This window comes from Podospora pseudopauciseta, chromosome 6 (genome assembly GCF_035222475.1).
Source record: "Podospora pseudopauciseta strain CBS 411.78 chromosome 6, whole genome shotgun sequence".
NCBI lineage: Eukaryota > Fungi > Ascomycota > Sordariomycetes > Sordariales > Podosporaceae > Podospora > Podospora pseudopauciseta.
This window is the reverse complement of record NC_085895.1, coordinates 3326794-3340087: the sequence shown is the minus strand read 5'-3', so window position 1 is coordinate 3340087 and position 13294 is coordinate 3326794. Positions and strand designations below refer to the sequence as shown.

Here is a 13294-nt window from a genome sequence, read left to right as displayed (position 1 = left end):
GTGAAAGTTCTTGGACTAAAAGGGACATGTGATGTAGCTTATGGTGACTTCTTTTCGATGTATGTTGACAAGAATTGAAGGTTTGCATGTAGCGGCCATGTCCAAAGAATATAGTGAGCGTGTGTTTTCAACCTACCTGTTATACCTGCCGACTGCGTCGTTTCCGAGCCACGCTAAGTCGATGCGCGTGAGGTCTAAGGAAGAGTGGGAAGCACTACAGGGAGTTGGCCAAGAAACTGTCGGCGGATTCCCATATCTGGGCAGGTCATTGCTGCATCCTGCTTACCTTACTTCACGTTGCTGGAATAGGAGGTAACGAGACAGTCAGCTTCCTGAGGGTGGTAGTAGACACCGGATACTCAAGAAAATTTGCAGGAGCGAAGAAAGTTCAGTTCATCATGTTATTTGAACCTGAAAAGTGGTTTTGGTAGGTACAAAAGCTTTCCAACATGACCATAGAAAGTCAAGGAAAAGGTCGACCGGCTGTCAGGCAAGGAAACGGGAATAGTGGACATGGCCGGCTTCATGCCCTTCCCATCACCCCCCTTGAGTCGGTTAAAGAAAGAGAAGAGAACGACTGTTGTTGTCCACCATGCCACCCCTTTGTCTTCACATCTTCACGCCCAGTAGTTTGGTCATCCTCGTATTCTGCTGGTAGATCTATTCTTTCGCCGTAAGAGCAGCGATGTTAAGATCCGGACCAGTCCTGGTCTTGGATAGACCGTAACCACGCCACGTTGAATTTAGCCGCACCTGATGGAGCTAATGCGATCATTGAAGAACCCGTCGCCGTCACCGAGATTGTCGTCCACCTGGTTGGCGTATGAACGGCCACTGCAACTGCCATGTCTGAATGTCTTTTGTTAGAGCTGTAGGCAGGGATCGCAAGACGGGAGTTACTTACTCGAACCACACGCAGCGGAACTGTCTGTCCTGGTTGATGATGGTGCTGATCCTGTCGTTCCAGGCTGCGGGGACGTTATCTAAGTGAGAGAATCAACATGTCAGCATTGCCCAGCACAGTCAGAAGTTGGTGTCAAACTCACAGCATTGACCGAGAGGAGCGTTAAACGTGGTGCAGGCACCTTGGCTGCGGATGTGCTCGCAGGCGAACACCCTGACGCTGATCTGGCGGTCGACAAGAGCGGGCTGCTCAGCCTCGGCCATCGGCGAGGCACCAGGAGCTGGAGCTGCGCTGGCGGAGAAGACTCCGAGGGCGAGCAGAGTGATGATACTCTTGAGGTTTAACATCTTGTCCTGGGCTTTTGAAGACTGTGGGCGATGCGGTTGTGAAGACAGAAGTCAAGGTTGCGATGATGAACTGAATTGACGAGATCTGATGGGGTTGGCAGTCCCCTTTTATAATACGTCAAGACTGTGCCTTAGGCAACCTCCTTCGACGAACCCAACCCAACCTCTCTCCCTTGCCTGCCGAATAATCGCCTTTCTCACATACCTGGGTGCGTGATATCGGCTATTGATTGAACCGGCAACCTTGAGAGTTGTGGCTTTGCTGTGCTGAGGGCTCTTCGGGCATCTCATTTGGGCTCGTGAAGTTTTAACCGATATGTCTGGTCGCATGGATCTAGATCCTTACCGTATTCCCCAAGGAGATTGTGTTCGGCCCCTGCTTCAATGTTACCTGGTACCTATGTTCGATTCGCACCCCGCGGCGACCAAAATCACAAAATGCCAGGCCAGGCGTCTAATGCGAGGGGGCGTTCTAAGTCCGAGTTTCTCTCATGCGACGGCCTTTTTTTGCGAAGGCTTCTCAATCAAGAGTGTTTACCTTATTTCGACGGCTTTAAAGCCGAGTGTTTGACTAGCTCTTAGTAAGATGAGCATCACCGACTTATCTGTAAGTGCCTTATGACGTATCTTGTCATACCTTCGCATTCACTTGACGTTTGGACAGTGGCAAGCAGTCATGGAACTAGGTATTTGCTTTTCCCCATTTGAACAAACTCCCTCATAGTCTGTCCATAGTTGGCATGAAGATGACAAGATATTCAGTTGGCAAAATCAGGTATCTTCCCGAATCGGACTTGTCATCATCAACTAGAAATAAACATGTCATCGAAGCCGATCACCTCCCACTTCTTCGTCTCGGTGTTCAAAGTCAGGTTGGTCCCCGTGGTGGTTCCCCCCTTTGCAAACCCAGCCTCTACCTTTCCGCCAGCAACAGGGCGAGAGAGTTTGTTCTCTCCCGCGAGAACAGTCAAATTCGCCAGGGGTAGTTCCCAAGGATTTCTCGTTGCGACAGTGGGAGATCCTGCACATGTCAGCCGTTGGATTTGCCAAGAGTATTGACGTTGCACGTACCAAAGAACCCAGCCGTCACATTGTCCTTTTGAACAGACAGGACGAAATATCCCCTGTAGTACCCCTCGTGCCATTGGAGAACGTCTGTATCTCTAACTCTATTTCGAGCGTAGGTGTTGGCAGCACTGATTGGACCAGCCCGGCCGCTTGAGCTGACCGCTATACCGGCAAACTCTACACCCAGTGATCCAGACCCAGTGGTAGGGTTGTAGTCAGACTGGCCCAGCCATGTAACATCGGCGACCTGATCGAATGTCAATATTGGACCATAGGGCGCGGTAGGATGGAATGGACTAACCCAGTTGCGGTGGCTGTCACCGGCGAGGAAGACATTGTTGTCAATGCTATTGTCGATCAGAGTCTGCAGAGTACGGTTGCGGTTGGCGGTATATCCCTGTCACCGCCACTGTCAGTAACACAACAGTGTGATTGTTTTCCAGAAGGAGATACTCACCCCCCAAGTGTCAGTCCCGGCTCCATCTGCACCCGAGAAGATAACTTGGCTGCCTATGATCCTCCACTTGGCACCTCTGTTCTTGGACTCTTTCAACGTACGATAGAACCAATTCTCTTGTCTGCTACCCATAAGAGAGCGGGAGGCCTCATCGCGGATGAGCTCAATATAAGCATCGTTCCAGCCCAGGGAAGTGATACTGCGGTCGTAGTTTCTCGTGTCGAGAATAATAAGATCTACCAGGCTGCCCAGTTCAAAAGACCGCCAGATGCGGAGGTTGTCGTCAAGGTCCACTTATCTATTATCCTAATTAGCGCACGCTCAACGAACATTAAAGGTATGTTTCTACCTAATGGGTATCCACTCAAAGTAGGCCCTAACAGCATTCATCTTTCTCTAATCGACACTAACCATCCGACCACCTTGACGGAACGAAGCCTCGGTATTATTCAGCGCACTAAAACCATCTCTATAGCCGTTGTTTGCCACCTCGTAATCATCCCAGGTAGGAATCCAGGGGTAACTCGCTGCCAAAAGCTGGAGGTCTAGGTCGGTGCGGTACTAAGTCCTTTCATCAGTCATATCAAAGATGGTAACAGGCAGCAGTAATACGTACCTGGCCATGGCGAGTCCGGTAGTCACCCAACGTAAAAGTTACACGCGGGGGATCATGCGCCCTCTCGCCCCTACCAGCGCTTTCGTAGAGGTAATCTCCCAGATAGATCTGGCACTCGTCAATACCTATATTTCTTTTCGCTTCGAATGCTACCCCGATACTAACCACGTAGTCCAATCCTCCCTTTCTCGCAGCATTCACATACGCGTTAAAGTATCCGTTTGCTATCAATAATAATTAGCCCCTTTTCATCTTCTTTCACTTCTAGCTCAACATAAACAAAGCCAAAGAATCATCACTCACGAAAGTTACTGTAACTAAACACCGCTAAGTTAACCTCGCTAACATCATCATTCTTATCAGGCGTCGTCTTTATCTTCCCAATCCCGCTCTTCTTATCCGACCCACACATAGTGAACTGGTAGTTATACTCAGTAAACGGACTCAGCCCTTTAGCCTCGACCTTAATTATATAGTCGATATCGCTTATAGTATACGCCCTACCACTAGCAACCACTGTCTCATTCACTTGACGCTTCCACTTTGTGGTGTTGGACGATATGGCAGGCCAAACAGCCCAATCAACGCAGATAAGATTGGGATCGGCTTTAATATATCGCTCTGTCTCGTGAGAATAGAGAGGGACATTGCCTTTAACTCTAATGTTTCCGAGGTCGGACGCTAGTGAGGGAGCGACGCGAGTCCAGAGGATGACGCTTGTTGGGTAAGGGTCGCCAGAGGCTATACCGTGCGTGAAGTTAAGGTCTTCGGGAGAGTAAGGGACGGAGTCACGTTTGAGGGTGCGGCGCTGGGCGGTGGGAAGGTCAATTCCGAGGTTGGAGTGACGGGTGGAGGGACTATGGTAGTTAAGGTTTGTGGAGAGCTCAACAGCGGCTGATGCTTCCGCGAGGGCGGAGAGGATGACGGCTTTCATGATGAACACGATGACCGATTGACCTCTAGTTTTCTCGTCTTGGAAAGAGTAATGCCAAACTCCATCTCGTTTTTACAGCGGACAGGCTAAGTCTCTTTTAAGCAGCTGTAGGTTTTCTAGAAGACTGGTAGCTATCGCGGGCTCGTACGTCATTGTCAGGAACACGCACTCTCAGAAGTCTAGTTCATCGGCCGCGTAATTCTATGTACCGTATATGCACGAGCACATGAAACCCGTCCTGCGTTGACTGGATGGTGAAATGTCGACAAACTTAGGAGTGATCGTCTCCGAGCTTCATTCTAGTCCGTGATGCCATCAACACCTACCAGTTGTTGCACCCACGTGCAGGCCGGCAGCGAATTCATTGCTGCCCACGCCGATCACCAAACGTTGCAATTGTTACCTCTTATGGAGCCCTGCCAGGGGAGAGCTACACCACCTTCCAATCCGAGAACCGGGTTGGGTCGGGGAGGAAGAGGGGCAGATCAGATGCGTGGTCGTGGCACGTGTTTTTGTCATCCAGGGGCATCATCGCCCTTCCCGCTCACCTTGGCTTCACCGACAGTGCCCTGAGGTGAGTGTTGATGCGGGAAAATATTCATTGGTAGTATGTAAGTTCAAGCGTTAAAGTCAGCCCTAAAACTCCCAACTTTATTCTGGCAAGCATTAAAATCTCGCTTGGATCGGAGGGAGCGTCATGGTCCAATGATATCGTCTTCATCGGACTGCTGTTAGTGCTTGGCGGGGGAAAATGTCAACCTGAACCAACAGCTTCCCCCTCGCCGCGGCGGCGGTAGCTGCAGTTATCCTCGCCATCAACACGCTTGCGACACCGAAGAGGGCAGACCCACGCGAGCCTCCTCTTCTGAAGCCCACCATCCTATTTATTGGATATATCATCGGCTTAATCCGATACTAAGCAGACTACTACCGAGTTCTACATTGCAAATCCAAGTAGTCGATCGTGACATTGCGCATGCTTGATGGAAAGCTATATACAATCTTCGACCCCTCTTTGATATCGGCCGGTCTCAAGAACAAGCACCTCTCCACGAAACAGAGAGGCTGTCGCGCCGCTGATGCAAGTCACCAAAAGCACTGCCGACCTCATAAGGCGAGAAGAGGGGGATAAGCTACAAGACCGCATTATACTATATACTATCCCGACCAGCTTCTCAGGAGAGCTATGGTACAAGTTTATCGACGCCGCCTTAAACGAAGTATCTTAACAATCAACATTCTTATTAAGATCTAACCAACAATAAATAATTCTAAACATCTGGCTTTAAATCAGAGAGATTATTGCCAAAGCAATAACGCCCCCTTTGTACGGCAAACATCAAGACCCTTTCTCGAAAGACCCGAGCTTGGTACAATCGTTCTGGGAGTATAACGAGTCTATTATGGCGCTAATAATAGATATCCTGCCCTCTTTTATCGCAAAAAAAGCCTATCTCGGCCGTAATGAGCTAGTCCAAACCCTAACTCCTTACTACTCCTCTCAGGCAGAATAAGACTCTTCCGCCTTTGATTTTGTCCATCTTCGTATACGTGAGATGCGAAACGCGGGGCTTCCGGTGGAGAATATCGCTAAGATTAAAGTCCTGCTTCCCCTGGCGGTAATAACTAATATAGTCCCGACCCTCTTTTAGTTCTTTAGCCACGTCTTTACTCGCCTACCCGTCGCCGCTTAATGGTTTGGGGTGCGGCCACAGGCCTGAGGGTTTGAGTAAGGCTCTCGGAGGATTCGAGAGTTCAGGGGTCATGTATATAAGCGGTCTGCTTCGGGCATTCTATTTTAGGGAGGACATCGACTTTTATTTCTTCATATTTTTGTGCCTTGCACGCGTGCAGGCAATTCTGGCTCTCTGATCAGGCCGATCAGGTGCTTATTATGTGGTCTGCGAGCCCATAGAGTCTTTTCTTTGTCCTACGTGGAGTGCGGCCTGCGAGCGAGCCACTGTCACGCAGGTGTGTTCATTCAGAGACCCTGTTGAGGGTATATTTGTGGTGTTGTGGTTGGTTTGTGTGTTTTCTCACCATTTCACTAACTAAAGAAAAAAATCGAGGAAAATTTACTAAGTCTAACACTAAAGCAAAACTAGTTATCTCTTCACCTATATTAAAATAAAAAATACCAGTCCTCTGGAGCTACTATCGGGAAATCTTTTGTTTTATTATTTACTAAATTGTTACCCGGATAGTAATATAAGATACGATTATTACCTCTCTAAAGATAGGATAGACCTATTTTCTTTAAAATGGAACCGTGGTCCAAATATCTATCGGGGCGTCTTACTTTCTAAAGGACTACTGGGGGGAGAGTTACCTAGAGTTTAAGCTTAATCGGTTCTTAGGTTTAACTAAAGAGGAAGAGAGAACGATTAAAGTGGCTTACTAGCCATTTAGGGGCAGGTTATATCTCTGCCCGGGTAGGTACTTTACTTTAACGGAAATGATAATTATAATAACAACTTTACTTATTAGGTTTAAAGTATGGAGTTTAGATAGGAGGGCGGAATAGAGGAGGCCGGAGAGGGGGACGGCGAATATTATTAATGCTACTACTAAGCCAAAGGATTATAGGGTGGGTTTTGGGGCGAAAGTTAAGAAGAGGGGGGGGTGGAAAGATGTTATTTAGGAGTATAAGTTTTAGGGTTTGGGATATCTGAGGTTGTAGTATTGTTGTTATTAATAAGGGTGGTTATGGCTGATTTAGAGTTTTCGACACGCTTTTTTTGCTCCTACTTTATTGAGTGGCCATCAATCTTGGCGGACAAGCCGTCGTGGAAACAAGCTTCAAGCCCATTTAAGCCACGAATCCTCGCTAGGGGCAAGTGGATATAAAGAACAAATTCTTATATGGGTGCTATAAATAGATATTTGTCCTTCACTTATATCTCTTTTTGTAATTTTCTTTATTTTTTATACCTAATCTTAGAGCACTAATATTATTTAGTCTACCTTACTTTACAATAATAATTAAACTATTTCCTCGTTTCCCTTAGCTACCCTATGAGATCCGGCATATAATCTGGCAATTCGCTATCAGGCTAGTCGTACCTGGAGCCCACAATTTCACCATCTCCGACGGTACTAGCAGTATCTCCGATAATTCTAAAGAATATAAAGGTTATCCCTCTATCTGCCAGCCGCGTGGTGCTTAGACTCTAGTAATAAAACAACGGGCAAATAATAACTCGTTAACTTACCTTGCCGATAGCGGACTATGGATAGCGTACAGAGAATCAAGGATAGTTATAGAACGAAAATTGTTACAGCGAGACGAACGCCTAATCTTGTTCTGGAACGAGTCGAGTGATGGGCCCTCACCTCTTAACCCAGAACCCTCTACAAAACGCCAAATCGCCCTCTTCCCCGCCCAAAATCTCATCATCCACGAGTCTCCGCTTTCACCCCTTTCCGATGGACGGTGCAGCAGGTGTCTCTCGATTGGGATTTGCCTACTTACCACCACTCAAAGCTACTGTCGTGCACTTTCTAGTCAGAAATGAAGAATGTAACGGGAAGGGCAGAACGATACATTACTGCGAAGTACGATCCTGCCTGGGACTCGATATCACTTTACTGGGGGGAGATTAGCGCGTTGGACCTATTGCTAGTCCCATCAGTCGATAACTTAGAGGCTGGGCCAACCCATCTATGGTTTATCGACTACCGCCTTCAAAGAAGAAACCGCGTCCCAACCGAGAAGCAACGCCAAAAAGAGACTAAAAGCAAGGAGCCAAGAGTGTATTATGGGGATAGCTGTCGCTACGTGGAGGTGTCTGATCAGGATGAGGGAGAGTCTGGAGATGGAGAGTGGAATGATGCAGTTGGGGCCAACCGCTGGCACCTATTCAACAATACGCCGATGTTCTCTAGGGATGGAGTGCGTGGCTACGTCAAACGTGCAAAGGTTTTGCTTTACAAGGATGAGGAGTATGTTGACCGACTCAATATTGGTATTCTGGCTTGTGAAGCCTTCTAGATATCGCCAGGTTATAGACAAGAAAGGTGGACAGGCGTTTGAAGGGCAGAGATTTGCAAGGGCTTTATAGAATAGAGGTTGGCTATTTCATAGAACAGAGGTTGAGTTTCAGTACCAAATTTACCTAGATTTCTCTTTATCTACTATCTATCTGGTGAGGGTGTACCGCCTCGAGATTTCATTCGTCGCCTCATTTATCCCGCGTCTATGCTGCGAAATAATGGCCCCCTAAGCGCGGAAAGAATTCTGAATACTGCCTTGGTGGGTGCCTTATTTGCCTTGTCCATGCGACCCCGCAGTTCGCACACCAGACATATATCGCGGCGAATTCGCTTGGTTTTTTTGCTATTTCTCTACTGAGATATTTACATTCTATATAACCACCCATGGTACATACCACTGCTTCTCTTGCATTAAACAGCACACAGAAGCTCATCCCAGCGTCTGCTTACTTTTTCTAGCATTATGGCCGAAGTTGTAGGGCTGGTGGTCGCCGCCAACTCTTTGGCTAAGACTTGTTCGACTGTTTGGAAACTTGTGAAGCTGATGATTAAAATAGGCCGAGAGGCCCCGGGAGCCGTGGAGGAGGAGATCAGAAGCTACCGCCTCATGTTGAAGACATGTTTCACCGCTGTTCAATCTGCGCAAATCTCTCTTGAGGCGCGCTGGTCAGACGAAGAGTCCTCTTGTACGCCCGCGATGAAGTACTTGAAGAAAACCAATTTCCTGCGTGACATCGAACGTCTCGCTCGAGAAATACGACGCAAGATGGCGGATCTTTTTGAGAGGACCGCGGAACTCCCAAGTAGTTGGCAGTTGTGGGTCAATTACAAATGGCATCGACTCAAACCGGACTTCACTGCTCTTTTACCATTCATGGAAACACTCAAGTCGGACCTGGTATTGGCCCAGAGTACCTTGAAGCTTGAGTCGCTCTATACAAGACAGTCTAAGGAACAAAAATCTCCAACAGGGGAGATGACGTTCATCATGGCAGAAATGTATGTATCACCTACCCATCTCTTCCTCTCCAGCTTCAAAGGGAGTTACATAGCAAGGAAGCTGAGCGATGATAGCAAAGAAATAAAACATGATATGGCTCAGTTTGTCGATATGCTCCATGACCTCCAATATCAACGCCACATCAGTATTGAAGGAGAAAGCGGGACAGTTGACCAGAACTCGGTCCTGGCATATCTCGCAGATTCAATGATCAAAAAGGGCGTAGTACCCGCGTCCCCTCCGCCACGAGACTACAAGATTCCCAAGCAACCGGACCTCAATCTTCGCCGCCGGTCACGACGGCGGCGACACTCTACTCGTGATCAATATCGTTACCGATACGGAGAGATATCGCCACCCTCATCGCAGCCATCGACACTACTTTCCTCAGAGCCAGCAACGCTACCCTCGTCGGAGCCAACAACTCCAAGCTCAACCGGCCCTGGGGAGATATCCCCTTGGAGACAAGTGCCACCTCGGCTGAACTCTTCACCATCCCGCAGCAGATCTTCACCAATCTCAGCGAGTAAAGAAGTATCTCATCCCCTCAAATACGTCGCTTTTTCCAAGCCAGACGCAGTAACGCGACGGCGGAAGGACCACAGCTCCAGCGTTAACAATGACCTGGCTCCTCGAATGAGCGTGAAATCCAGCACGTTACCGCCAGTGGAACAGAAGAAAAAGATAACCACAATGCATGGGAAGTACAAGATAAAAGCAGTGGAAGAGAATCCCACGCCACCATCAGTAGAGGAGAAACCCAAAACAATAGCAGCAGAAGAGAAACCGAAAACCGTACCCTGCCCTTCAGGCTTCACCCCGACAAGGCTACAATTCGAGCTGGATTCCCCCCACACTCGAATCCTCGCCTCTCGCCACCGCGCCAACAAGCCTATCTCTGGTCACATTGGCAGCCACACCAAAGCATACTGGCCCCAGGATGCACACCTCCACCCGTCTGGCAACGTGAACATCATCTCTGCTGACACAGCAATGAAGTTGGGTTGGGAACCGCCTGTTAGTGAGATTAGTAGGACGCTGTACACCTCCTATGGAAAGAATGGACGGACAGAGGTGTATGGGACTATTGCGATGGAATTCGTGATCCCTGGGGTGGTGGAGCTTCGGGATAGTTTTGATTTTACGGTGTGCGGGGGGCTTTTGAAAGGGTATGAGGTAGTTTTGGGGATGGATGTGCAGCAGTGGTTGATGCGGAGGGGGGAGGAACAAGAGATGGGGATGAGGGTGAAGGGGGTGAGGGATGAGGATAGGGATGTGAGTAAGACGGTCTCGGACTTGGAAGGGAAAATACACAGCGGTTCAAGAATAAGGGGTCAGGGGTAGGTCAGGGGCAAAAAGGCATTTTCACTATTTAGGGTACTGTTAGAGTTTGGGGAAGATACAACAAGCTTGCGTAACGAGGCTAAGATACCCGGTAGATAAGTGTATCAATTATTACCCAAGCACGCCAGTCCGTCTAGGATTCACCGTCCCTTCGCCATTGAAAAGTACCTAAGTACCTAGGCAAACTCAACAAATTCTCATACAAACAAATACATTTCACCTCCTTCCTTACGTCCAGGGTGGGCAACAAGGCAAGTCAAGTTAAGTATAGGGTCAAACTTGGCTTGACTTGCCCATACTTACTTTTTACTTACTTGAAGCCATATTAAACTTGACTTGTAAGTAATACTTGTCAAGCCCGAAGGAAGTTTTCCGGTCCGATCTTAGCACATATGGTGGAGCCGGACCTTTAGTTCCGGAACTTTCAGTACCCCTTACCGAGACTCGGGGGCACCCGGTATCACGGCTTTTTACGGGGCTTCAAAAACACCGATACTTGGCAAGTTATCAAGTCAAGCCAATAAAAAGACTTGCTTTGGCTTGACCAATATTAGGCCTTACCTGACTTGACTTACTTACTTGACTTAACCGTCAAGTAAGTAATTACTTGACTTATTGCCCACCCTGCTTACGTCTACCTCTCGGAGCTTGAAGCATAGACTTCCATCAAACGCTATCGAACCGCTGCAGCAACGTCTCCAGCGGCCTCAAAACCATGCGCTCAAACATCTCGTCAACAAAAGCAGGATCAGCATCTTCTCCGTTGCCACTCAGCTCACCAGACAAACAAGCCCTCACTTCTGAGGAATACAACCACCCAAGCGTTCCCTCCAACACAGGAACCAAGTCATCAAGAATTTGACTCCTTATCTTATCTCGAGAGAGGGTGTAATCCTGCACAAAGAACCGTCCCAGCCGTTCCCACATGCCAATCTCCAACAACACAAGACCCAAACTGTAATAATCATATTCAGCAAGGAATCCCGGGTATGTCCGGTCATCCACAGCGTCGGCGCCCGCGTAGTCAGGGTGGCAGTACGGAAAGAGAGCAAGCTGGGCATGCATCTTGTTCGAGTATCCCGCGTTCTCGGGCCGGCTGTGCGAGAACCCAATCAGATATGGTTTTCCCAGAACGAGCTTGCTAAATGGGGGGTCAGTTGCTCTGCGGACCGAGGAGGAGAGAGAGGGAAGGGCGGTGTCGTCGTAGAAGAAGAGGAGGACGTTGTAAGAGGAGATACTCTTGTGCCACCACTGGATCTTATGGAATTCGAAGACTGCAGCGGCAAGGTCGCGCGCGAGACGAAGTCGCTCGTCAATACTGATGTAGAGACCAAGGGTGGAGTTAACTGAGGATCCCTGGAAAATTCCGAGGATCTCGGCAAGGTGGCGGACTCGGGGCGGACGGCTGGGATCTACTGCGTCAGGGGCTTGCGGGTACCGGTAAAGCAGCTTGATGTGCATCTGCTCAATGTCGTGGCATATCCCCGCACAAGTGAGGGCACCGAGCCGTGAAGCCTGGGAGGCGGGCAGGCTGAGAACTGATTCGAGGCTGGAAAAGAGACGCTCGCTCATATCTGCGCTGTTGTAGTCGTCCCTGGCGATCTCGAGTTCTTCGACGATGACGGGGATTTTGATGGCGTTGCTTCCTTCTCCCTGGTCCAGCTCTGCAAGGCGGAAACTACGCACTTCCTGGGACTCTTTCTCTTCTTTGTCGATGGGTTCCTCTTCCTCCAATGATTCAACGTCGCTGAGGTCATCGTTTGAACTTGAGTCGCTTCCCTCTGGGTCTTCTTCCGTACGCACCCCCCCCTTTTTTTTGACACCTTCCTCTAGCCCCTCCAACACCTTCCGCGATATGAGTGTCAAATGCTCCCGGTTGATCCTTGGAACTGAACTGCTTGATCTTGCCATCAACTTTGCCATGTTGGTAGCGCAAAGCAACAGCAACTTGACGTTATCAACAGGTTTGGTCCACTCAGTGTCTGTCGTTCCTGCGGTCACGGTTTGCTCTCCTTTGGCAGCACCTGGAGTCGTACTGTAAATCTCTGTAACCCGTGGCATGACTTTCAGCTCGGCCGTTGTCCGCACACTCTTCCTTGCCCCAGAGCTCAGCCAGGCAAGCAGCTCCCCATTGAGACGCCTCAACCGTGCAAACAGTGGCGTGTCCTCCCGAGCGGCCTTGGCGAGAAGCCGAAACCCCTCCCGAATCGCGCAAACTGTATCGTACACTTGCCCAAAGCCCGCGTCCGAGTCCAGGAACTGCCTCCCAAGCGTAGCAGCAGACAATCCGTCAATCCTCGCCAGCCACTCCAAAAACACCTGTCTCTCTACAGCATACTCCAACCGCATCAACCTCCTAGAACTCCCTCCCTCCAACCCCCTAACCCCCTTCTTCCTCGGCCGGAAAGCTTCTCAACTGCACCTCAATCGGCTCCGCGACCTTCCTAATCGCCACACACCTCAGTCCTCTCAAAACCCTCCCCGCAACCGGCCTCTCCCCCTTCTCAATAGCCAACATTCTCTCCACAAGCCTAACCCACTCCCTCTCCGCCTCCCTAGCACGATGGTGTGTTTGCCAAGTGATATCCGCGGGTCTGCAAGCGAGGTAGCTGTTCGAGCGCAGATGCAGGT

At 49.3% G+C, this 13294-nt stretch overlaps 6 protein-coding genes across 6 annotated transcripts; 2 read left to right on the top strand and 4 right to left on the bottom strand.

Annotated features, from left to right (window-relative positions):
• Positions 1 to 743: 743 nt before the first annotated feature.
• Positions 744 to 1251, bottom strand: QC763_0098060 (uncharacterized protein; the record flags this gene model as incomplete). Its single annotated transcript, XM_062906357.1, has 3 exons — positions 744 to 849; positions 905 to 983; positions 1047 to 1251. The coding sequence occupies 3 exons, from the start codon at positions 1249 to 1251 to the stop codon at positions 744 to 746; spliced, it is 390 nt and encodes a 129-aa protein (XP_062763356.1).
• Positions 1252 to 1918: 667 nt separating this feature from the next.
• Positions 1919 to 3162, bottom strand: QC763_0098050 (uncharacterized protein; the record flags this gene model as incomplete). Its single annotated transcript, XM_062906356.1, has 5 exons — positions 1919 to 2272; positions 2323 to 2566; positions 2621 to 2716; positions 2777 to 3069; positions 3126 to 3162. The coding sequence occupies 5 exons, from the start codon at positions 3160 to 3162 to the stop codon at positions 2055 to 2057; spliced, it is 888 nt and encodes a 295-aa protein (XP_062763355.1). The 3' UTR covers positions 1919 to 2054.
• A 10-nt stretch (positions 3163 to 3172) lies between these two features.
• On the bottom strand, positions 3173 to 4730 carry QC763_0098040 (uncharacterized protein; the record flags this gene model as incomplete). The annotated part of the gene is made up of 4 exons (XM_062906355.1): positions 3696 to 4730; positions 3558 to 3616; positions 3393 to 3500; positions 3173 to 3337 (listed from the first exon to the last, which is right to left on the bottom strand). Exons 1-4 carry the CDS (start codon positions 4324 to 4326, stop codon positions 3173 to 3175), a joined length of 963 nt encoding a protein of 320 aa, XP_062763354.1. The 5' UTR covers positions 4327 to 4730.
• Positions 4731 to 7837: 3107 nt separating this feature from the next.
• QC763_0098030 (uncharacterized protein) lies at positions 7838 to 8317 on the top strand (the record flags this gene model as incomplete). The annotated part of the gene is made up of 1 exon (XM_062906354.1): positions 7838 to 8317. The coding sequence occupies one exon, from the start codon at positions 7838 to 7840 to the stop codon at positions 8315 to 8317; it is 480 nt and encodes a 159-aa protein (XP_062763353.1).
• A 320-nt stretch (positions 8318 to 8637) lies between these two features.
• On the top strand, positions 8638 to 10663 carry QC763_608110 (uncharacterized protein; the record flags this gene model as incomplete). The annotated part of the gene is made up of 2 exons (XM_062914644.1): positions 8638 to 9318; positions 9394 to 10663. The coding sequence occupies exons 1-2, from the start codon at positions 8783 to 8785 to the stop codon at positions 10661 to 10663; spliced, it is 1806 nt and encodes a 601-aa protein (XP_062763352.1). The 5' UTR covers positions 8638 to 8782.
• Positions 10664 to 11329: 666 nt separating this feature from the next.
• QC763_608100 (uncharacterized protein) lies at positions 11330 to 13181 on the bottom strand (the record flags this gene model as incomplete). Its single annotated transcript, XM_062914643.1, has 2 exons — positions 11330 to 12988; positions 13086 to 13181. The coding sequence occupies 2 exons, from the start codon at positions 13179 to 13181 to the stop codon at positions 11330 to 11332; spliced, it is 1755 nt and encodes a 584-aa protein (XP_062763351.1).
• Between the last annotated feature and the right edge of the window lie 113 nt (positions 13182 to 13294).